Here is a 22325-nt window from a genome sequence, read left to right on the forward strand (position 1 = left end):
TTTTTTTTTTTTTTTTTTTTTTTTTAAGAACCACATTTCTCATTGATACATTGAAGAGTTTTAAAAAAAACGTATTTATCCTTTTGAACAGTACTTATTTACGTAAAAAGGCAATTAGAATTAATTATAAATGAGTTAGATAGAGCACTCTGGGAAGATTCATGAAATTTTGTTAGGCCTACTTTCTTCCCAACCCGACACTTCTGTCCTAAAAAAACCTTTGGTTTCTTTCTATAACTTTATGTGTGGTATTCTAGGTAAGTGATGGTCAAATCAAAAGCACAAGTTGTGGGTAGTTGGAGCTTCCTCCAATTATGACATTGGTCAAGCCTGTTGGAACTTTCCTACCCCAAAGCAACTGTTAGTGAGAGTTGAGAAGGTCTTTCCTAGCTTATGTTTAAGTTCCTCGGTGGTTGCAGATTGAGAAAATGTGTAATATTAAGCCAAAAGAGGGCTATAAAAAAGACTTACCATAAACAGCCAAATCCCACGGCTAACAGATATTGTCCTCTTTGGATGTTCCCTTTTGGGTTTCCCCTCAATATCTGCTAGCGGTGGGCTTGGGCCGTTACATACCACAGCACCCTAAATAAGAATTTCATAGGAACGAACAATCAGGCATAGTCTAAACGAGAAGGTTGTTATGGATAGTTTAGGTGAGAGGAGTAGAGAAGGATTGTGCACAGAAGTTCAATCTAGGTCCTCATGACTTGAATCCATGACTTAGGTTGGATACTCAAATGCTTTTAGTAAATGCAAATACCAAAATTTCCCTCAATTTATGTCAGTCTAACTTCAAATAATCATCCAACAAATAATGGACTCTGACATTTGGTTATTGAGAGGTTCACAAAAAACTATAAATGGTATATGAAATCTTACCACAGGTTGAGAGACATGTGGATTAAGATCATTAGATTTCGACAGCTCCATCAGAGCTACTTCAGCAGCTGACTGCTCTGCTGCCTTGCGATTAGAGAATCCAGGAAGTGAATCATATCTAACATCTTTAACGATCACCGTAGAATAAAATGTTGGCTCATGGGAAGGCCCTTCTTTGATAGTCTCATATACAGGTGTAGGAAGTCCCACCTTTTGTGCATATTCCTGCAGTCGACTTTTGAAAACATAGCAATTTGAAACACCTGATATGCATCCAAGAATAAGAAAAATAAGCACCAACAACATACTTGTCCAAAGCTAATAGTAACAAAATTAATAACAATAACCCATCCTTCACAAATATATATAATATCAAATAAATTGAATGAAAAACATTGGCACCATAACATCAAACACTTCAAACAAAGGAATAAATTAAAATAACTTAGAACACATTCTTTAAAGAGAAAAATTGGGAAAGGTGTATTAACAACTTCAGTTCTCAACGCGGACAATTTGTTAGCTCAGAATACTCTCCTATCCCGCCCAATTCCGCCCGGTAAAATTAGCAAAATTCTCGGAAAATAATCTAAAAAAACTCCAAGTTCCATGAGAAATCCAACTAAAACAACATCAATACAGCAATCCAGACACCAGAGATAATAATAGAAACGACTCCGAAAAGTAGCTACTCGAAAGTAAAAGAAAAGAAATGGAATACCTTGAAAGCTGTCCTTGGCCGGCATAGCTGTGAGGAGTAGATAAGAGAGAATCCTCTCTCACGAGAAGTGAGTATTGGTAAAGGCGAGAGGAAAACAGAGAGGACAGGGAGAAGCAGTGCCGCTGGGCTTAACTACTCAAAGTTCGGAGGCTAGTCGGTGCCCTAGGGCTAAAACCCATATTCCCATTACAAATTTTATTTTTCCTTTTTCTCGTTTTTTTTTTCTTTAAATTATAACCTTAAAATACTCTTTGGGGAAAATAAATATGACAAAAGGGTAAAGTGAAGAGTTGGGGACAATTTCTTTATAAAGTTGAATTATTCAACTCATCATTGCCTTATAATGGTACTTCGTAAAAAAGAATGAAGGGCAAAATGGAGATTTAGAATAAATTAAGGTACATTAGAAGAATAATAATACTTTTAACGCCATTGATATATTTTTTTTTTTCGAATTATCATGTTTTATATGAAATTTCAATATCTACTTAATTATTATTTAATACAAAAAAAAATAATAAGGAGATTAATTGGTTAGTTGTGCTCGTGAGAATTACAATAAAGTTGTATAAGTTGATTTAGAATGAACTAAATGAATATTTTAAACCATCTCTCATCTCATAATAAGCTATGAAACCTACGCCACCGCTCCTTTCTCCATCATACATTAAATTAAACATGATTCTCAATTATCTTGTTCTAAGGGAAATTTCATAAATTTATAATAAACGTGTCATAATTATCCAAATAGTTCATTCTAGGTTCTAAACACACAAAAGTAACCATCTTGACTTTAGACAAATAACACTTGTAGGAATCGCTATGGCACGCTAGCATGCAAGCATAATGCACCTTAGGTGGTTAGAATACATGTGATTAGGACCTGGAATAAACTATTTGGATAATTACGACACGTATATTATAAAATTATGAAATTGTCCTCGTAACAAGAGAATTGAGAAGCATGCCTAATTTTGTCTTCCAATGTGGTACAATAAAGAAAGGAGTGGTGGAGCAATTGGCTGGAACGTATATCTCATAGCTCTGAAGAGTTATCCATTAGTTTTAAGCTCACCTAAACTCAATCTAAATAGCCCCTAATCATGATTGAATTGGTAATAAATGTTTAACCAAAAGACTAATTCATAGAGAGAGCCTAATTTTGAAAGCAAATCCAAAAACTAATGAACCTCCAAGCTAAAAGGAAATATTCCAGCAATTGATTAGTGCAGAAAGATGCCACTTGGCAATCCAAGTCATCAGTTAAACAGTCTAACCAGGTGAGCGAAAGATGCCACTTGGCAATCCACGTCATCAGTTAAACAGTCTAACCACGTGAGCTCTGAGGAGGAAAGAAAAAACAAAGCTCCATACAGTTTCCTGTTTGACGCATCGGAAACAACTGTTTCATGAATAAGTTGAACCGTATGAACAGCATCTGAAAGTGACATTCCAAAAGCCCAAAACCAAGTACAGCATGATCAAATCAGCCAGCCAGCAGTCACAAAAAGGCCTACATACTTCGCTTGTTTGTTTCACACTAGCGCCAGATATGGTATGTTCAAATCTATAAGAGACAGCCTACATTACCTACAGCTTTTAACGCCATATCCAATTGCAGTATTCATGCTTAGAAGTAGGTTTCTGGTTACAGAAGATCTCATCCATGAAGGTGTGGCTTAGCTGACCCGCCAAGCTCGGTGGGTCGTCGATCAAAGCATCGACAAAAGCACAAACAACTCTTCGGTCTTTCACCGATGCTTTCAAGCTGAACCAAGTCAGGAACTTCACTCGAAAATCCTCGTCGATGTGCGCTTCGTGCTCTAGCCACTTCACCATTCTAACAGAATAATCGTAGTCGGACTCTTCAGCTCTTCTTTTACAATTCGAACCGAGAAGGGTACGTGTCTCGCTTATTTTACAAGGGGTGGAAGGACAAACTGATATTGGTTTCATTGAAGTGATTGAGTTCTTTGGAGAGGGATTTTTGTAAAGCCCTTCAAATTTGCTCTTGTAGAATCCTCCATCCAATGGATGAAGATTCGTCGGGTTGTTTTTTGAATCCGCCCGAGAATGAAGTATTTCAGAGTTCCTAATTTCTCCATTTCTATGCTTCCCCAAAGCTGGACATGGTGATGATAATTTGGGGGTGACCCATTTGGCTTCCCAAACACCAAACACTTGTGTGCTACTAAATAAAGAAACCTTGCAGTAGTACTCAGTTGAAGGAAGAAGATCATTGATCTTGAACTTTTTTTCTGGCTTCAATGCAATGAAAGATGGCTGGTCGGGATAATCCTCGGCGTTCGCTTTACGGTGCCAAAGCCTGCAGCCTAAGAAGTCTTTTAACAGATGATCATCATATTGGAGCACAACAACCACAGAGGTAGGGGAAGAATCTTCAAATAGAATCTCACAGTCTGCCAAGGAAAATTGTAATGAACAGGGAAAATGAATTTCATGGCAGAATCACACAGATACTAAGCATCACATCTAATTCCGACTTCGAATCGAATTTAAAAGAGGAAAAACATATCAATTCATGAAATCAATTCTTTCTGGGAAAGAAGAGATGATACTTACTCAATGTTTCTCTCTTTTGCATACAATCTCTGTAAGGGCCGCAACACATAGAATCAAAGGCCTCCACAGCAGAAGCACATAGTTTCTGGACCTCCGCACCACAGGACAGCCGATTGACAATACCCCTTGCCATCCTTAAGCAAACCTCATGGAGGGGCCCCACTTCATTTGTCAGCATAGTCACGGCCAATTCTACTGTTTTGTGCAATTCTTTGTGTAGATTTGTCCCTACAAGAATCTTGTGACACAAGGATAGTCTAAGACATAGTACATCCACTCTTCTGGCCTCCTTGGCATTTAGCAGTTGTCTTCTCCAACTTCTGTAGATCAGCAACTTTCTAATCAGTTGATAAACTAACCCAAATATAGATATAATTAGGCTTACAAAGTGGCTAGTGAATCTAGTTTGTACATTGCCTGCATGTCGAAAAATTATAGGACATTGATTCGGATGTCTTATACGTCACGTTCAGAGGACGTATCCAAGTCGAATAATAATTCAGCTAAGAATTCTAACTTGGGAGTAAAAGAGAGCGAACTATAACTTACCCCATCAATCCATTGATCTTTCCACACGAGATGCAGTAAAAACTTCCATCTAGCTTTTCACAGAGACTATTCTTCACAATTCCAGACCTTTCATGCTTCAGGGCACACTCCAAATGACACGACATTCCACAAGAATCGTTCTCATTAGAAGGGTCAGAGCCACAGGTCAGCCAAAGACTTGGATCCTTGTTATCATCGTAACAATGACAGATGCAACATGAACATCTCTTACAAAAAGCAAAAACTGGATTTAGAGGTGCTTTACAAGCCACATTCTGACAAAATTTGACTTCAGAAAATTCCTCATCAGTCTCCAAGGAAGTGTTGTTATTCGAATCCGAAAGCACAACCGATGATCGGTCCGTGTTTCGGGGCCTCTTATGGCCAGTTTGGGTTTTGTCTAGTAAAGAAACATCGGATTTCTGAGAGTACAACTTCAAAAGGTGCTCTATCATTTGAGATTTGGAATTTCCTGTGTACTTCCTTTCTTTCCCCATTTCAGCACAGATGATCTCAAGTAGCTCCCTACGGGTAAAAGACCTAAGAATTTCAGTGGCGGCTTTGGACTTTAGAACAATCTCATGGATTATTTCCTTCTTCTTTTCCATACTCATCTTGCTGCTGCATTTTCCATAACCTGAAACACAAGCATGTCTCATGCGTTCACTGAATCCAGACATTCGACCAAACACGCAGTAGAATCACAAGTGAATAACAAAATCAGACAAACAAAAATCAAATTACATCCACCAAAATAGATCGTGCAATGCAATGGCCTGATAAAGATGATCCAAAAGGAGAAACCACACATCAAAAACAATGTCGATAAACAGCTACATTAAACATGAAGATACTGTTCGGAAAAAGGGGAGAAAATTTAAAAAGGAAAAAAAGAAGAACCAAAAGCAAAGAGACAGAGAAAGAAAAAGCCAAAACAAAATAAATGCTAAAGCCAGACGACATGAATGACATTGTCCAAGAAGTTGCAAAGACATTGATATCAACATAGCGCTTAAATGCAAAGACGAACAGAACATCGATCAACATCCTTGTGAAGAACAAAAAAACAACAAAAATCAGAACCGTAAACTGAAGACTCACCGGCGAACGCTGGATCTAAGCCGGAAAATCTCTCCTCTGGTTCGCTCATTGTACGCAATGATAATACGAAGAAGAACACACAAAAATCAGAAAAAAGAAAGACGAAAATTAGCGTATAGCTTGAACTGTAAAGCGGGTCTTCAATGGCCAAAAACAAAGAATAAATATAAGATAAAGTTCTTCAAGCACAGTGAACGGAGACGGAGAATTTCAGAGAGAGAGAGAGAGAGAGAAAAAGAAAAAAGGAGAGAGAATCGGAGTGGAAAATAATAAAAAAAATAAATAAAAATTATGGGCTAATGACAAATATGAATTACCATTAATATACAAATTCGAGAGTTGGTATGGAACTGTGAATACCGTGGAAATGGCCAGAAGAACTGAGAATTTTAAATTTTATTAATAATTATTATTTGTGGCGCGTGAATAACCACGCGCCGCGTAGTACGATTTGACGCGATCGAGGACTTCGGCTTCGGTTTCTTTTTTTTTTTTTTTTTAAATAATAACTTTTTCTTTTATTCTGTTTCCGGTGATCACCGCTCGGAAAGTTTTAAGGGAGACGAGGGAATACTACGATGCGGCATTTCACATGGTTGGTTCGGTGTGGGTCATTGAATCACGGCCGTGCATTTAAGATCGGATTGTGGAGATGCGTGCTTGGGGAGTGGGACCCACTTGTAGGTAGGGTGTAGGTATCATCTACGATCCCAACTTTCCATGCAAATATTAGGGTTGATATATGGGCATTTAGGTCGCTTCCTAGGTGGATGCAGTTACCCAACGGCCATTCAATTGCTCCTATATCACCTTCTATTATTATTATAATTATATATGCTATTTTTTAACTTATTGGCATAGCTTTTTCAAAAAGATAATAATAATTATACATATACAAAATTGTATTTTAATTATTTAATTCTTAAACATTATTCGTGAAATATTGTTTTATTTATCGGGATGTTTTACATTTTTTATATAATTTATATTAAAAAAATGAAAATTATCATTTAATATTTTTGTAAATAATTCTTTTAAAAAATGTATGAAAATGAAAAAAAAAAATTGTGTGGAAATTCCATCCCTTCAATTTCCTAATATTTACTTTAATGGGTCTAATACGACTCTCTACAATGCTATGATATTGTCCACTTTTAGTATAAACTCTCATGATTTTGGTTTGAGTTTTTCCAAAATGTCTCGTATCTAGCATTCATTGATAATAAACTCATGATCATTCCCTAAATTAGTCGATACAGGACTTTCATCCAACAATTTATATAATTAAAAAAAAAATCTACTATGAAACATATTTTAAAATATAAATAGTTAAAAATTAGGTTATATTTTGTTTTTTTTTACGTGTATATTATGAGATTTAAAGGTTGAAAACAAGATGTAGGATTTGATAGTTAATAAAATTTTTGTCGCATTATGTTTTATATATCGTGGAATTAAAGAGTTTAATCTAAAGTAATGGACTAAATTATATTTAATTTCATGTTGAAAATTATTCATTTTGAAATTTTTGAAACAAGGACAAATATTAAAAAAAAAAATAATCATAAGCGTTTTTATTTATTTATTTATTTTCCTTACGTCGTCGTTTTGGGTTAAATGTGAAAAAAAAGAATATATATAATGACAATCATTGACTAAAATTGGGCAAAAGCTAAAGAATATACAGTTGAGCGCGGCAAAGAGAAATGTCAAACGCACTAAAGATAAAACTCATAATTAAATGGGACAAAAATAATAACAATAATAAAATATAATGGGGAAAATTGGAATTTCAGCCCCCAATAACACGTGATTGGGCAGGCTTCCACATATATATATATTCTTGAGATTTATAATAATTAAAAATTATATTTTAACACGAAATTTAACTCACATTTATGAATACCTCCTAATTAGGATTAAATTAGGCTAATTTTACTTTTATAATTGGATGAAACTATTAAATTTAAGGTATTAAATGGGCTAAGGACGCTGACAAATTTCAAGGCTATGAGTCAGACTTTTGAAACCGTTTATAATGCTATCTAGACAATTAGATGCAATGCTCTCGTACGATGATTGTTCAGTGGACTCTATAACAAGGTAAATTCCCAACACGTTAGTGTTCGACGACAAAATGGTTATTTAAAGGTTTTTTCTTTATCAAATGACAATTTAATTCGGTAGGAAATAAGATAGCTTGAAGATCACCCACCATATGTGTCTTTGCCTTTCGTTTCAATGCCCTTCATACATAGTATTTTTTAAGAGTATAACTTTCAGATCTATTTAATTTTACGAATAAGAAAATACATATGAGGCACGTAATTAACTTGAAAAAAAAATATTATAAAAAAATATTCATATTTATATATATATATACAGTATATAAAATATAAAATATTTATAATTGTATTTTATAAAATATAAAATGTTGGCTTGAAAATCCACTCAATATACATTAGTATTATTTTTTTACCTTTACAAAATTATGTTAGTACATGATATATAGATTTATATAAATATTGTGAATGTTAATTTATCAATTAGAAAAAACCATAATAATTTATTATATTTTTTCACACGTAAATTTTCATAATATACATTTAATTTTATGCTCAATTTAGTTATTCAATTTAATGGAAATTATCTAATAAATCTAAAAATGGTGAATTTTGTGACTAAAATATTCCTTTTTAAGAAACACATAAATGGAAAAGGCCATTAAATTTTATTAAAAAATATAAAATTAATGATGAAATTTAAAATTATTCTAAAAATATATATTTAGAATTGTTTCTATTAAAATAATAAATGGAAATTGAAATGATTTTTTATGGGCAAAAATTTAAAAATACACATGATATTATTTAGTAATTATTTTATAAATTATGTTAATTTTGAAGAAATCACTAATCTACATTCCTCTGTCGAACGCCTCTCTCACTTCCTAGAGTTCCTAAACGCAACGACGGCCGCTGTAACTACAGACTCCGCGACATCTTCATACAGACTTCTTTGAGCTCCTCTTCCTCCATTGTCTGTTGGTCGGCCTCGATTTTCATCTATTTGGTCTGTTAGTTTTCTCGCCGGCCATTCCCGATTTCCCCATTCTGCAATGCTGCAAACACCTTTGATTTTGTTCTGCCGGAGTTAATGTACGGACGAGCTGAACCGTTGACCATGGGCGACCAGATCGCCTCCACCCCCGACTGCGGCGACACCGGCGAGCCCTTGGATAATCGCCTTGTTCGATACGGAGCTCACTCGCTCGAAGACGGCACTGGAGTTGGCAGCATGATCGAGGATCTCAACCCAGATGCTGTCTATGTTTCGGCCGGTGATGGTTCGGATATGGCTGTTCAACGCAGTGATGGTTCAAGCCAGCTCACTCTTTCGTTCCGTGGTCAAGTCTATCTCTTCGACGCAGTGTCTCCCGAGAAGGTAAAGTGGTTATGCGATTTAGGGTTTTAGTTTTTCAAATTTTTTCTTCTCGGTGCTCTGAATTATGGTAATGGGACCGGGTTTATAAATCTTGTGAGTTTTGAGAATGGAATACATTGTATTTTTCCTCAATTTCTATGGCGGCCTTAAGGGGTGGGAGAATTGAACATTAGGTTGATTAATTGTAAAATAAGAACATTCCGCCTGCTTTGTAGGTTCAAGCAGTATTGTTGTTGTTGGGTGGCTGCGAACTATCTTCGGGTCAGCAAAGCGTGGATTTGGTAAATCAGAATCAGAGGGTACTACTGGAGCTTGTATGAGTATGACATTCTTTTTGGAGAAGTGTATGTTTTACTTTTTAATTTGTTTCCTTCATATTTTATAGAATGCTATTGACTTACCCGGTCGCAGTAGTCAACCGCAAAGGGCGGCCTCGTTAAATCGGTTTCGACAGAAGAGGAAGGAGCGATGTTTTGACAAAAAAGTTAGATATGGTGTCCGTCAGGAGGTTGCTCTCAGGTCTGGCGTTGAACATGTTAAGTTACTGGCTGAATTTTGTTTATTTCTACCGCAGTTTTGTACATTAGACGTTTTTTAGTTCGTGCACGTTGTGTTTTCACTCAATCTTTTGCATTTGAAAGAACTCTGGGATTTTGATCTCTTATTTAAGTTGATAAAGTAATTGCAGGATGCAACGCAACAAAGGACAGTTTACTTCTTCCAAGAAGCCTGATGGTTCGTATAGCCATGACAGTGTCTCAGAGTCTCGTCGAGATGAAAATCCACTTGAAACTTCGTGAGTTTTCAGTCCTTTAAATTATAACGACGTGAAACAACTATTTTAACACTTGAATGCTGTCTGTGGAATTTGGCATTTCATTTCAGTATCAGAATTTGTAGTTTGTTATATGCCAGAATTCACATTTATATCTTATATATATACGTTGTGATCAAAAATCTTATTTATACCTATGCAATTGTGTACTTTCTATAGATGCACAAATTGTGGCGTAAGTTCAATGGTGACCCCAATGATGCGACGAGGGCCATCTGGGCCTAGATCACTTTGTAACGCCTGCGGACTTTTTTGGGCTAACAGGGTAAGTATGCTCCTGAAGACGTTGATACTTTGTACTATTTATTATATTTTAGGAAAGCTGCACTTTCCCTAGATGGTCTGGCTAATGAATATGCCAGACCTTTGCATGGAACTTATTGGCTTTTATGATGTAACGTGCGTCATCTTTATGCTATTGCCTAATTGTGTGTGAACTTTTGTCTTCAAGTGCTTGTTTGGTTGGGCGTGTTATCATTTTCATTGATCTGTATGGGGCACAATGATTCTAGGCTTTAGCTGCCTTAGGATGAGGTCACCAGTGGAAATAGAAAAGGTGATGATAGGGTGTCTAGGTTATTTTGGGTCTTTTTGGTGGTCATTGGTCTTTAAGAAATTTTTTTCACCCGTTCTTGCATTTTCCTTCTTATTCTAACACAATCTTTCTGCTTCTCTATTACTTAAGTAACCACCTGTAACGGCCAAAGTCTTCCGCTAGCCGATATTATCCTCTTTGGGCTTTCCCTTTTGGGCTTCCTCTCAAAGTTTTAAAATGCATATGCTAGGGAGAGGTTGCCACACCCTTATAAAAAAATGCTTCGTTCTCCTCCCCAATTGATGAGGGATCTCACAATCCATCCTCTTTCGGGGCCCAGCATCCTCGCTAACACTAGTTCCCTTCTCCAATCGATGAGGGACTCCCCAATCCACCCCTTTCGGGGTCAGCGTCCTTGCTGGCACACCGCCACCTTACGAAAATATCTCCCTTTTCCCTTTCTTCTCCATTTTGCTGCTTCTTGATGTAGTGTAATTAGAAGTAGTTTTGTAGTTTTTGTTTGAATTGTTAACCATTTTATTTTTCTAGTTAGTTAGTTGGTTTATTTGGATTATTTGGCTATAACTTCTCTATAGAGTTGATGAACTTTTGATCATTAATAGAGGTTTAGTTAAAAGTTGTTTGAGATTTTTCTCCTTCGATTCTTGGTTGCCTGACCTCCCTTGATTGTTGTTTTAATTTTCTTGTTCAGTAATTATTTCTATCTCCATCCTTTTTTGCTTCTCTTGTTTATTCCGCCTGTCCTCTTTGCTTCTTTCACTTTCTGTTCATCTCTTCCATGCAGTTTCTTTAGATGTTCCTTTTGAACTTGGTTTTTCTGCAAGGATGCTCAACTCAACTTGACTAAATGACTGTCACCCTCCAACCCAGCACTATCCCAATAAAATCTCCCTACTCTTTAGATGTTCCTTTTGAACTTGATTTTTCCTAGCTTTATATAACTAGCTTTCCTTTTCCCTTCAAATCCTTCACTGCTTCATTGTGGATCATTACTGCATCCAAATTTGTATATTTTTTTTTGTTAAAGCCCAATTGTCAGTTTTCGATCATGTGAGGAAGAAAAAACAGAAAAAAATGAAAAGAAAAAAACAACAAAATTCTATTATACCTCTCCTTTTCACGAAAAAGGAAGGTTTTTGTGAGAATATGGGGTGTGATTGTTTGAGGGCTTTGGAGAGAGAACAACATACTTTTTAGAGGGTAGGAGAGACCTCTGTGCAAGGTGTGGGCCTTGGTTAGTTCGGTGTGCCCCTGTGTGCTTGTGTGACTGAGCCTTTTTGTATTTTTTTTTTTTAGTTGATGAGAACCTTCCCAACTAAATCTTAGAACACCTTAAGCACACCCATTATATTCGTCTTTTTAAAGAATTCTAGAGCGAACCGCACTGCCCATATCGTTGTTCAAGGGGCCTCTCTATAACCAAAATTTCCGGTGTTCTCCCAATTGGTTTGTGACTGCAGTTTTGAGCATAAAACTCTGACTGGATTCAGCGGTGTGCAACTTCTGGAAATAGTAAATAATTAATGACCCCCTCGCCTTTGGGTTGAGAATTGTCAAGTGTTTGAATACATTTCTCTTTGTTATATAAATAAGATAACTGCCAGTGTTTCTGATTTTGTAATGGATTATTAAGTTCTAGAACCAATTCAAACCGAGCATATTTGGTTGAGACACTACAGTGGTTTCTTAACTACTTCTGATTGATCTTGGTAAACGCAAAATTTGGAAATGATTGCTGTGGGTTCAGTTGAAAGTGGTCCATGGTCAGGGAACTGAGCCACAAACACCCTCAGGTTGAATAAACCTGTTCTCATGCTCCTATATACTAAACATAGCACGCAGACGTGCACAGACTGTGTGGTGGCGTGCGTACCTGTTAATGTTATGATTATTTCTATTGCCTTATGGCTTTATAAAAATACATTTATACATCACGTGTATAAATTGATATATGCATCTTGAACTATATTCATACATGATTATGCATGCATAGTGTCAATTCGCACTTCAATGTTACAGTCATAGTGAGATCGTTTTAATATTTGCTTGTGCTTCTTTTATTTGCACTTACAAGGTGAACGGGGGCAGAACAAAACCCTCCTAACTTGTGGTAGATTTTAAGTATCATAACTTGTGGTAGTTGATATTTTATAGTTGCCAATAATTTTTCAAGAACTTTTAAAGATTATAGTACTCAAAAAGTCAGAATGTTAAACTTTATCCTATTGCAAGAGAATTTCTGGCTGATGCCCCTGGAGGTAAGGGAGTCGAGTGCATTTGCATTTCTATTATATAAAGTTTAGATTTTTCTATTTTGATTATCCATGTGAATTTTACAATTTTCTTCTATTCCTATTATAGTTGTTACCATTTGCTATTATCTCTATTCCCTAGAGGTGTAGGAAATTGAACCGAATCAGTTCGGTTTGTGCTGGTTTTTGATAACCGAGGTTCGGTTTGTGCTGGTTTTTGATAACCGAGGTTCGGTTTGGATCTGTATCAAAACAACAAATCCACACCGACATTTTTGGGTTTAGTTCTCTCATATTTCCCCTTTGCGCCATCCTTGTTCACACTGACAGCCTTCTCTCTCAAGTTTCAATGCCCAACTATGACCATTCACAAGGAGACGACACTCCCTCTAGTGAGCGGCAAGATACTCTGGTGGTTCTTCCCCAATGCTGGCAAATAACGACCATCGTTCCTCTTATTTCTCTTAACGCCCAATGCTGCCCACATGTCTTTCCCTAACGAATTCCAACGTGCTATCCACTATCTCCAACAGTGGCTTGGCGATGGATTCAAATGGGTTACTCTGGTGGCTCTTCCCCTACAATGGTGACTTGACTTTAACATTTGATTGTTTTCTGCTCCCCCAATTTCCACAATTCTGCAATTGATGTTCTTCATCTTTTTACCTCCATGAAACCCGGCTCGCCCGCAAATGGAATTCCAATCATGTTCACTATTCCATTCGGACGCCAGGCTTATCCCTCTCTCACTGCAACAATGTCCATCTCATCCACGATTCATCTTCCTCAAATGGGTCTCAAAATCTCTCCAAGTTTGAGGGAAGAAACAAAGAACCCCATCTGGATTTCACCCCAAACTTCTTTAACTACCCACTCGATCCACTCTGTTTTTACCCTTCCATGTTGTCGAGATTCCTGTAAATTGTATGGTTGTCTGGGGTTATGGTTTTGATGTTGTACAGTGTTGAATTTCCGTGTCAAAGAAGAATTTTTGAGTGTTTTCTGTGCTTGGGGAGGAAGGAACTATAGGGAGCAAGAGTGGTCATTGACGTCGAAAATCCAAGGAAAGAAAAAAACCTTAAAACCGACACTGGGTCGGATCAGGTTTATCCTTTGTAGAACTGAACCAGTTGGGGTCGGACTGGTTCTGCAGTAGTAGACCCAACCTGGCCCGACCCATTTTCACCTCTGCTATTCTCTATGCTTGAACGTCTATTTCGTTATGTATACCGTTTAATTGGCAATTTCATTTGCTTTCTCATTTTGAGCCGAGCATCACTACTGCTAAGACTTCATTATTCTCTTGAACAATCTGCTGTTAAGCTATCCAATTTTCAATGTCTTGTTCATGCAACATTGCAGGGCACTTTAAAGGATCTTTCAAAGAGAAGTCAGGACCATCGGGTGACTCCGGCCGAACAGGTATGCGCCAATTGTCGAAATTCTTCTTCCTTGTTTAATTTTTGATGACCTCATTCTGGTTTTATATGTATTCCATGTTCCAACTCAACTAATTTCATCATTTTAGTGTGAAAGTGATGCTGCCAAGGACTTCGACTGCAGACGTGGTAACCATGCACCAAGCAATCTCGTTTCTTTCCCAAATGGTGATACCTCTACTTTAATGGCTGAGCATTAGAAAGAATGACGTTTGTCATTACAGATAAAAAAAAAGGCCATTTCTGGCTGCTTCTGGCTTCATTCCATCACGCCCTCGTTTTGGAAATTTTACAACGTGTGTTGTAGAATGTACAGATATAGCAATGCCTTAAATTAAATACGAGAAGAAAAACATCTTCTCCTCATTATGTCACCCTCTTACCTACCCTATAAAGTACTGCTGATTGCCTTCTTTTTCTCTCTACAAATTTTCGATATCTCTCATTGTAGGTAGATTTAAACGTCTGACCTCAAGAAAAAGAATATATGTCAATTACCAAATTCATGTCAGTGGTTGCCTTTTTCCATTATATTTTATTATGATGTATACATTTGTTATTAGATTGATCAGGGACCAAACTATTAAGTCGGATAAAAATGGTGGACACAACTGGCTAAAAGGGCCGACTTAATGGTGGTCTTAATCTCGAAAACTTCTCCCAACCTCACTATGGTGTGGCTACATTTATATTTACTAGATTTCATTAGTCTCGTTTAGACTTTACTTTTAATTTGGCTATGCTCTAAAAACTTACGCAAGACAATTTTTAAGTTTCCGTCAGCGAGCTAGAATATTAAAGGTTTAGACTCGTATAGATTTTTTCATAATATGTCATACTTAGTGTTTAATTGGCAATTTACTCACCATTGTGGAGATTTGTGTTCATTTAACATGGTATTAGAGTAATGTTAGATGAACAGACTCTCTACAGTGGTTTGATATTGTCCACTTTGACCAATGAAGATAGTATTATTTGAATTGTCCACTTTGACCAATGAAGATAGTATTATTTGAATTGTCCACTTTGACCAATGAAGATAGTATTATTTGATTATAACATTTCCTAAATTAGCTGATATGAGGCTTTCATCTGACACCTTCCTTCGAACAAAATACATCTCCCCTTAATTGAGGTTCGATTTTTTTTATCTTTTGGAGTCATTTGTTCGATATTTGAGAATCCCTTCGAACAAAATACGTCTCTCCTTAATTGAGGGACTTTTTTTTTTCTTTTAGAGTCCTACATTTGAAGATTTATTGATATGACTAATTTTAGGGTTTGATTTGAATATCAGCCACCATGATCTTTTTAGATAGGCAAGAATAAAAATTGGGCCCCAAAAGCTAAAATTGCCCTTTGAATAAATGAAAGTTGGCGAGAGTGTCCATAGACAAAAAGGGGAAATGGAAAAAGATAGTCAACGGGAAACAGACATAGTAAAGGCTTTATTTATTACAGAATAGGGCCCACTTCTATATCCGAAATAATTTCACAAACATTATCCATTCAGCGGCTGTTACCAGCCGTTGGATCTGATTATAAAAGCAACAATCCTGTCGGCCCATGAGTCCATTGGCCTTGACACCCGTTGACCAATGGTAGCCGTCAAATCATGTGGGTCCCACTGTCGCCGTCATTATTTTCAGGTGCAATTAGGGCTTTCGACGAGCTGATGGCGGCTGCAAATCCTCAGCCTTTGCAAGCGCGTCCCTTCCAGGAACATGTCCAAGTTCCTACAATGATGGGGAATGACGACGGTGAATATGAAGATGATGGTGGCGGCGGCGGAGATGTTATGGATGATGTCGAAGGGGCTCATATGACTTCGGTGAGCGTAGTGAAGCATGGTGGGTTGGTTATGGTGTCTAGAACTAGTGAGCTTACGCTTTCTTTCGAGGGCGAGGTTTATGTGTTCCCCGCAGTTACTCCCGAAAAGGTACCTCTTCGCCTGTTGTCAGGCAGTTTTGTTACGAGTATATGCTCTTGTTCTCGTAGTTATGCTTAATTTGAACAAGCTGGAGTTGCTGAGACTTTCATGAACCTGAACCAGTGTCTTTATGCTACTCTGAGTGCCTGAGAAACGGAGAGACAGACTTTGGGAAGACATCCTTAATTACTTTTGTTCAAACTGTTAGATTATTCTTATTTTTTCAATATAGTACATTCATGTGCAGATCTCATAATTTAGTTTCCGTCTCTTTTCCTGTTTATGTCCTGTTTTTTTCTATCATTGAGTTGCAGTATGAAATTCTGTTGTCAGACGCTTTATTCACAGGACTTTATGCTGTGGCATTTGGATATTTTTCATAATCATTCCCAATTTCTTGGGGGCAACCTCTCGTGTTTCATTGGACTATTCAATGGAAGGTAAACATGCACATCTGGTGACCACCCACATAACTGTGGGCTGCCTTCACGATCACATGGTTAACACCTGTTACACCCGGGAATGGGATGACTACCATACCATTGTCAATTAGTCAACCATGTCTATTTCCTCTCATTAAAATTTGGGATGATTGATTTTGTTCTCGTCTTACTTGAGTATGTTTGATGTGAAGTCCCACATCGGTTGGAGAGGAGAACAAAACATTATTTATAAGGGTGTGGAAAACTCTCCCTAGCAGACGCATTTTAAAAACTTTGAGGAGAAGCCCGAAAGGGAAAGCCCAAAGAGGACAATATCTGTTAGCGGGTGGGCTTGGATCATTACAAATGATATTAGAGTTAGACATCGGGCGATGTGCTAGCGAGGAGGTTGAGCCAGCAAAGACGGTGTGCCAAAGACGCTGGACCCGAAGGGGGTGGGTGGACGCGAGGCGGTGTGCCAGCAAAGACGCTGGACCCGAAGGGGGATGGATTGTGAAGTCCCACATCGGTTGGGGAGGAGAACAAAACATTATTTATAAGGGCGTGGAAACCTCTCCCTAGCATACACGTTTTAAAAAGGACTACCTTTACCAATTTGGTTTAGATAAGGAAATGGCTACCTTTTTTTTTTGCACCAGATGTGACACCTATGATACACATGAGAGTTCTGAATCTTTATAGTTATTTCAATTTTCGTTTTATTTTAGATTTGATATTATTGACAGGGCCGACAGGTTGGCCCTGTCTAAACAATGAGATGAAGTAAGAGCTAGACACAGTTAGCTAGAAATAGGTTCTGTGAGAAACATGAAAGAAATAATGGTAATGAAGGAAGAATCTTTCTGCTGTTCCATTGAAGGAATAGTTTGAGCATGTGGTACATGGTGGTGAATTGACGTCTTCTTGTTCACTAGGTTTTTTTTTTTTTTTAAAGTTTACATATTATGGCTGCATCTTCTTGTTCATTAATCTTGAAATCCATTATAGTTTGGAATCTGTTTTCTTTGGAAGAATTACCTGGTTTTGATGACAGGTACAAGCTGTGCTCTTACTTCTTGGAGGACGTGATGTACCAACCGGTGTGCCTACAATGGAAGTGCCATACGATGATAATAACAGGGTAATGCAAATCATGGAAATTTAGACTCCATATTATGTGGTTATGTTCATATATTAGATCGTTCCTGCCATCTTCAGGGTATGGTTGACACCCCAAAGCGCTCCAACTTATCACGGAGAATTGCCTCCCTGGTTAGGTTTCGTGAAAAACGGAAAGAGAGATGTTTTGACAAGAAAATTAGGTACACCGTACGGAAAGAGGTTGCACAGAGGTATGATGACTTAGGCTATAGCTTATCGACGTTATATTTTTATCCTGGATTTTGTTCTGCTTCTCTTAGAATTTTCTCTCATCGAACAAAACTTGATAATCATGAAGTAATTTTCCTATGGTACACGTTTAGGCCAAACTTGATAATTGATGGATTATGGACGTTTAATTATAATGTTCATTTTTGTTGGATTTCCTTGTATTTTTATAATATTAAATGTGTATAATGTATATATTTGCTATTTATTTCTGTAATATATATATTTTTGTTGGATCTATATTTTTTTTCTCTTTCCAAAATGGTATCTTCGCGTTCGTCATCACCGTCAGAACCCTACCTGTCATCCTAAAACAACAACTCTATTGTCGACGATGTCTTCACGTCCGGAGTTCCTGTTCGTCCGTTGATCACATGACTAGTTCATCTCATCCTTTTGATTGCTCTTCTATTTCTTATGGAATCTATCAATGATAGTTTCTCTTTTATTGTAGGAAAATGAACCATTAATTTGACTGATGCACTTTCTTTACCATTTGTTCTTCATGTTCCTAAATTAGCCTGTAACCTAAATTGTCGGGTTACCTTCTTTAAATCTCATCAAATCTTTCAACATCAGGACTTGGGAAAGAAAATTGGGAGCACTAGGATGTTTGATGATCTCTACTACTTTGATGAAGGTTCTTTGAGTAATAAAATAACTCAAGGTCTTTGTAGTATCCGTTCTCCTTTCTATTCATGAACAATGCTTTGGTATTGTAGGTTAGGACATCCCAGTTTTCTCTATCTTGAACATTTGCTTCCAAATTTGTTAAAAAAATATTGATGGCACTTTGTTTCATTGGGAAAGTTGCATTTTTGCAAAAAAAAAAAAAAGAACCCATCAATCCACATACTTGCCAAAGCCTTGCATAGCCTCAAACCATTTACTTAATCCATAGTGATGTTCGGGTCCTTTTAAAATTTTGACTCCTAGTGGTAAAAAGTTGATTGTGACTTTTATTGACGGTCACACATGTCTATCTTGGGTCTACTTAATGACAATTACATATGAGGTGAAATCTTTTCAATATTTTTATGATACGGTTGAAACTCAATTTCAGACCAAAAGCAACATTTTACACTTAGACAATGTAAATTAGTATTTCAATGCATATTTGAGTGATTTTATAAAAAGATAAAGGTACCTATTTAATAAATAGGATGCCAATTAATTCTTGAATTTTGTAGTCCATCTTGAATGTCTTAAACCTATTTTTCCAACTTGTCGTATATATTCTGATTTACCCATAAGTTTTTTTTTGTTGTATTGTTTCACGATTGTACATTTTCAACCCTGCTGCGTCCTGTCTTAACATACTCACAACAAGCTTTAAGGGAAATCCAAGTCCCATATACATTTTTGTCTTTGTGGATTCGTTGAACCTTATACGAAGTTTGTCTTCATCCAACGAACCTTATATGAAGTTTGTCTTCATCCAACCAAACATAACTTGTGCGGAATTCAAGCTTGCTCGGTCCCACACGTCGCCTGTGTGTGCACGTCCTATCTTGACATGCTCACGACAAGCCTTAAGAGGAATCCAAGCCCCATATATATTTTTTGCCCGTCTTTGTGACTTCGTTGAACTTTAGACAAGGTTTGTCTTCACCCAACCAAACATTACTTGTTCGGAATCCAAGCTTATTCGGTCACACACGTCGCCTGTGTGTGCATGTTCAATCTTTTGCGACTCAACTGATTTGCCTTTACACTAGGTCAGGTCAATTGGCTCAACCTTGTCCCTACTTGGGGCCAAGATCTCTCAATGCAATGTTGCATGAAACGTGACCATTTTAAAGTTATATTATATACTGATGCAGATTGGGCTGGAAATACTGTTGATAGAAGATCTGCCTCAAGGTAGTCGGAGGAAATTTAGTTAATGGCATGGTAGAAAATAAAATGCAGTAGTGAGTAGTGTTGAAGTCGAATTTAGAGTTTTTACCCATGAAATTAGGTATATGGGTTAGCAGGATAAATGAAGAATTTGATAGTGTCTCAAAAGACACCTGGACAAGTCTATTTTGATCACAAGGGCATTGCTTTAACTTATAATTCGGTTCTATTTGATAGGATAAAACATATTGAAGTTGACATGCATTTCAAAAAGAAGAAGATTGATGCAGGTGTAATATGTATATCTTATCTTCCAACGAAAAAACAAACAACTGGTATGCTAACTAAAGATCTTTCAAAAGGACAGTTTGATAAACTTCTCAACAAGCTGGCTATGGAAGTCCTCTACAGACCAACTTGAAGGAGAATGTTGGATTTCCTTTGTATCTTTGTAATATTAGATGTGTATTAGGTATGTATTTACCATTTATATTTGTATGATTCTTTTTCTCATTGGTATTTAAGAAGTCCTTGTATTTGTTTCATGATATAGAAGAAATACAATATTTTTATTCTCGTTTCAAAATTCAACTATGTTTCATTGATGTTCTAGGATGCACCGTAAGAATGGCCAGTTTGCATCCTTAAAAGAAGGTTCAGGTGCTTCAAGTTGGGAGTCAGCACATAGTTGCCTCCAAGATGGTAGTCGTTCTGAAACTGTGTGAGTTCATGGTTCTAATCTGTCCCTTTTCAACAATATATTGTTTGGATATCTTTTATTAATGCTGTTATTATACCTCTATCAATATCTTTTTTTTCCCTAAAATATTTCAGTTTGCGGAAATGTCAACATTGTGGTGTTAACGAGAACAATACACCTGCAATGCGTCGTGGGCCTGCTGGACTTAGGACTTTATGCAATGCATGTGGTCTGATGTGGGCAAACAAGGTTCGTATGCTAAGAAATAGTGTTATAAATTTCTAACTTAAGATGCCCTCATACTTCTTGAATACCTTTTCCTTTCCTTTCCTTTTACTGTTATATAGAATGAGATGTCAGAAAATGGAGAAAACTGTGCGCCAAGGAAGTTACAAATGCTTTCAATTAGTGCATTAGAGATATTGCTGCAATTACCAAAAGGTTTATAGTGTTTACACTAGAATCAATGAAATAAAATAGATTCTTAAAATCAAACTCTTGGTTCTTTGGCCAGTGGGGGCTCTCTGGGGGCACTAGGAACTTCAACGAGCAAGGTTTCGAAAATTGGTTTGTGCAACATGTATTTAAGTTAAAATAAATTCTTTAAAAGAATTCAAAAGTTAGATTGCCAGGCACAAGGACGAAGGAAAAAAATGATTGGTTCTGTGTTCCTCCATAAGACTTGCCAAAGTGGCACCGTTTTGGGGATGGACATATATCTCGAGTGTTAATGCTTCCCGAAAAGAGTTCCTTCAAGAACCCTTAACCTATCCAGTTATCTTCCTTTCCAACCAATCTGACAGAGATGAAAATCGATGATAATATATCACTCTTTTGTGAGATCTAGGAAAAAATTTATCGGTAAAAGAGCTGCTTTCAGATGCCCATATTCATTTATTTTCTAAGTGGCAAGGAAATTTTCAGATAGCACAGAAGGGTATAGCCGTGCTTGAAATGCGTCATTATGTAGATTCCTTCTTGATTAAAGTTGCCTGCTGGATTTCTCTTATATGATTTACAGTGAGGTTTCACTGTTAAGAGACGCTGTAAAGTATTGGAAAGGCCATTGAGAAAGGGGGAATTACCTTCCAAAGATGTTCCCCGAATTTGACATTAGCTCCATTTTCTACACCAAAAAAAAAAAAAAAAAAAAAAAAAGAAAAAAAACNTGATCATTTATAAAATTTTGAATCTTCACTTTTTTACTTTGCTCCAATGGGAAACCTTCATGAAGAGCAGCCTCCCAAAATTGAGCATTAGTCTATTTTTCCTTCCATGAAAATCTACGTTTCTTGTTTTGTTTTTTTTTTCTAAAAAGAGCAGCCTTCCAAAAGAAGTTGCCTGTTTTTACCAATTAATATTTCTGTCTGAAGAGAAGGTATTTATAATGAGAAACATGAAGTAGGTGGCAGGGTTCTATCCAAGAATACTTTATGGATTTAGATTCTTAATACATTATTTCTGCATGCAGTATTTGTTGGTATTTCTCTTCTGCAACATTTTCTTAGCATTATTCTTTTTTTTTTACTGGCTTATTGGTTTTACAGGGCACGTTGAGAGATCTCAGCAAGGGAGGGAGAAATGTATCTCTGGATCATATGGAACCTGTATGTCATATAAAAGAAAGCATTGTTCTTTTTTTTTTTTTTTTTTTTTTTTTTTTTTTTTTTTTTTTTTTTTTTT

At 36.7% G+C, this 22325-nt stretch overlaps 4 protein-coding genes across 5 annotated transcripts in view; 2 read left to right on the top strand and 2 right to left on the bottom strand.

Moving 5' to 3' along the window:
- The window catches only part of LOC111492178 (double-stranded RNA-binding protein 1-like), a 3770-nt gene extending 1987 nt beyond the window's left edge, over nucleotides 1–1783 (bottom strand). The window contains exons 1-2 of the mRNA XM_023141437.1: nucleotides 1604–1783; nucleotides 883–1145 (exon numbers count right to left, since the gene is read on the bottom strand). Coding sequence (XP_022997205.1) covers nucleotides 883–1145; nucleotides 1604–1628 — 288 coding nt within the window. The 5' untranslated portion in view covers nucleotides 1629–1783. The remainder of the gene's footprint in view (nucleotides 1–882; nucleotides 1146–1603) is intronic.
- Nucleotides 1784–2801: 1018 nt separating this feature from the next.
- Nucleotides 2802–6122, bottom strand: LOC111492113 (VIN3-like protein 2). Its single transcript, XM_023141316.1, has 4 exons — nucleotides 5837–6122; nucleotides 4736–5372; nucleotides 4187–4506; nucleotides 2802–4023 (listed from the first exon to the last, which is right to left on the bottom strand). The coding sequence occupies exons 1-4, from the start codon at nucleotides 5883–5885 to the stop codon at nucleotides 3203–3205; spliced, it is 1827 nt and encodes a 608-aa protein (XP_022997084.1). The 5' UTR covers nucleotides 5886–6122; the 3' UTR covers nucleotides 2802–3202.
- A 2619-nt stretch (nucleotides 6123–8741) lies between these two features.
- LOC111492195 (GATA transcription factor 25-like) lies at nucleotides 8742–14733 on the top strand. Its single transcript, XM_023141463.1, has 7 exons — nucleotides 8742–9280; nucleotides 9496–9579; nucleotides 9666–9799; nucleotides 9969–10076; nucleotides 10275–10380; nucleotides 14286–14345; nucleotides 14452–14733. Exons 1-7 carry the CDS (start codon nucleotides 8993–8995, stop codon nucleotides 14560–14562), a joined length of 891 nt encoding a protein of 296 aa, XP_022997231.1. The 5' UTR covers nucleotides 8742–8992; the 3' UTR covers nucleotides 14563–14733.
- A 1256-nt stretch (nucleotides 14734–15989) lies between these two features.
- The window catches only part of LOC111492161 (GATA transcription factor 24-like), a 10246-nt gene continuing 3910 nt past the window's right edge, over nucleotides 15990–22325 (top strand). For both annotated transcript variants that reach the window (XM_023141418.1, XM_023141419.1), the window contains exons 1-6: nucleotides 15990–16301; nucleotides 17769–17855; nucleotides 17933–18066; nucleotides 20556–20663; nucleotides 20777–20891; nucleotides 22190–22249. In XM_023141418.1, the coding sequence (XP_022997186.1) occupies nucleotides 16038–16301; nucleotides 17769–17855; nucleotides 17933–18066; nucleotides 20556–20663; nucleotides 20777–20891; nucleotides 22190–22249 (768 nt within the window). In that variant the 5' untranslated portion in view covers nucleotides 15990–16037. The remainder of the gene's footprint in view (nucleotides 16302–17768; nucleotides 17856–17932; nucleotides 18067–20555; nucleotides 20664–20776; nucleotides 20892–22189; nucleotides 22250–22325) is intronic.

Source organism: Cucurbita maxima, unplaced genomic scaffold, assembly GCF_002738345.1.
Source record: "Cucurbita maxima cultivar Rimu unplaced genomic scaffold, Cmax_1.0 Cma_Scf00017, whole genome shotgun sequence".
Classification (NCBI taxonomy): Eukaryota; Viridiplantae; Streptophyta; class Magnoliopsida; order Cucurbitales; family Cucurbitaceae; genus Cucurbita; species Cucurbita maxima.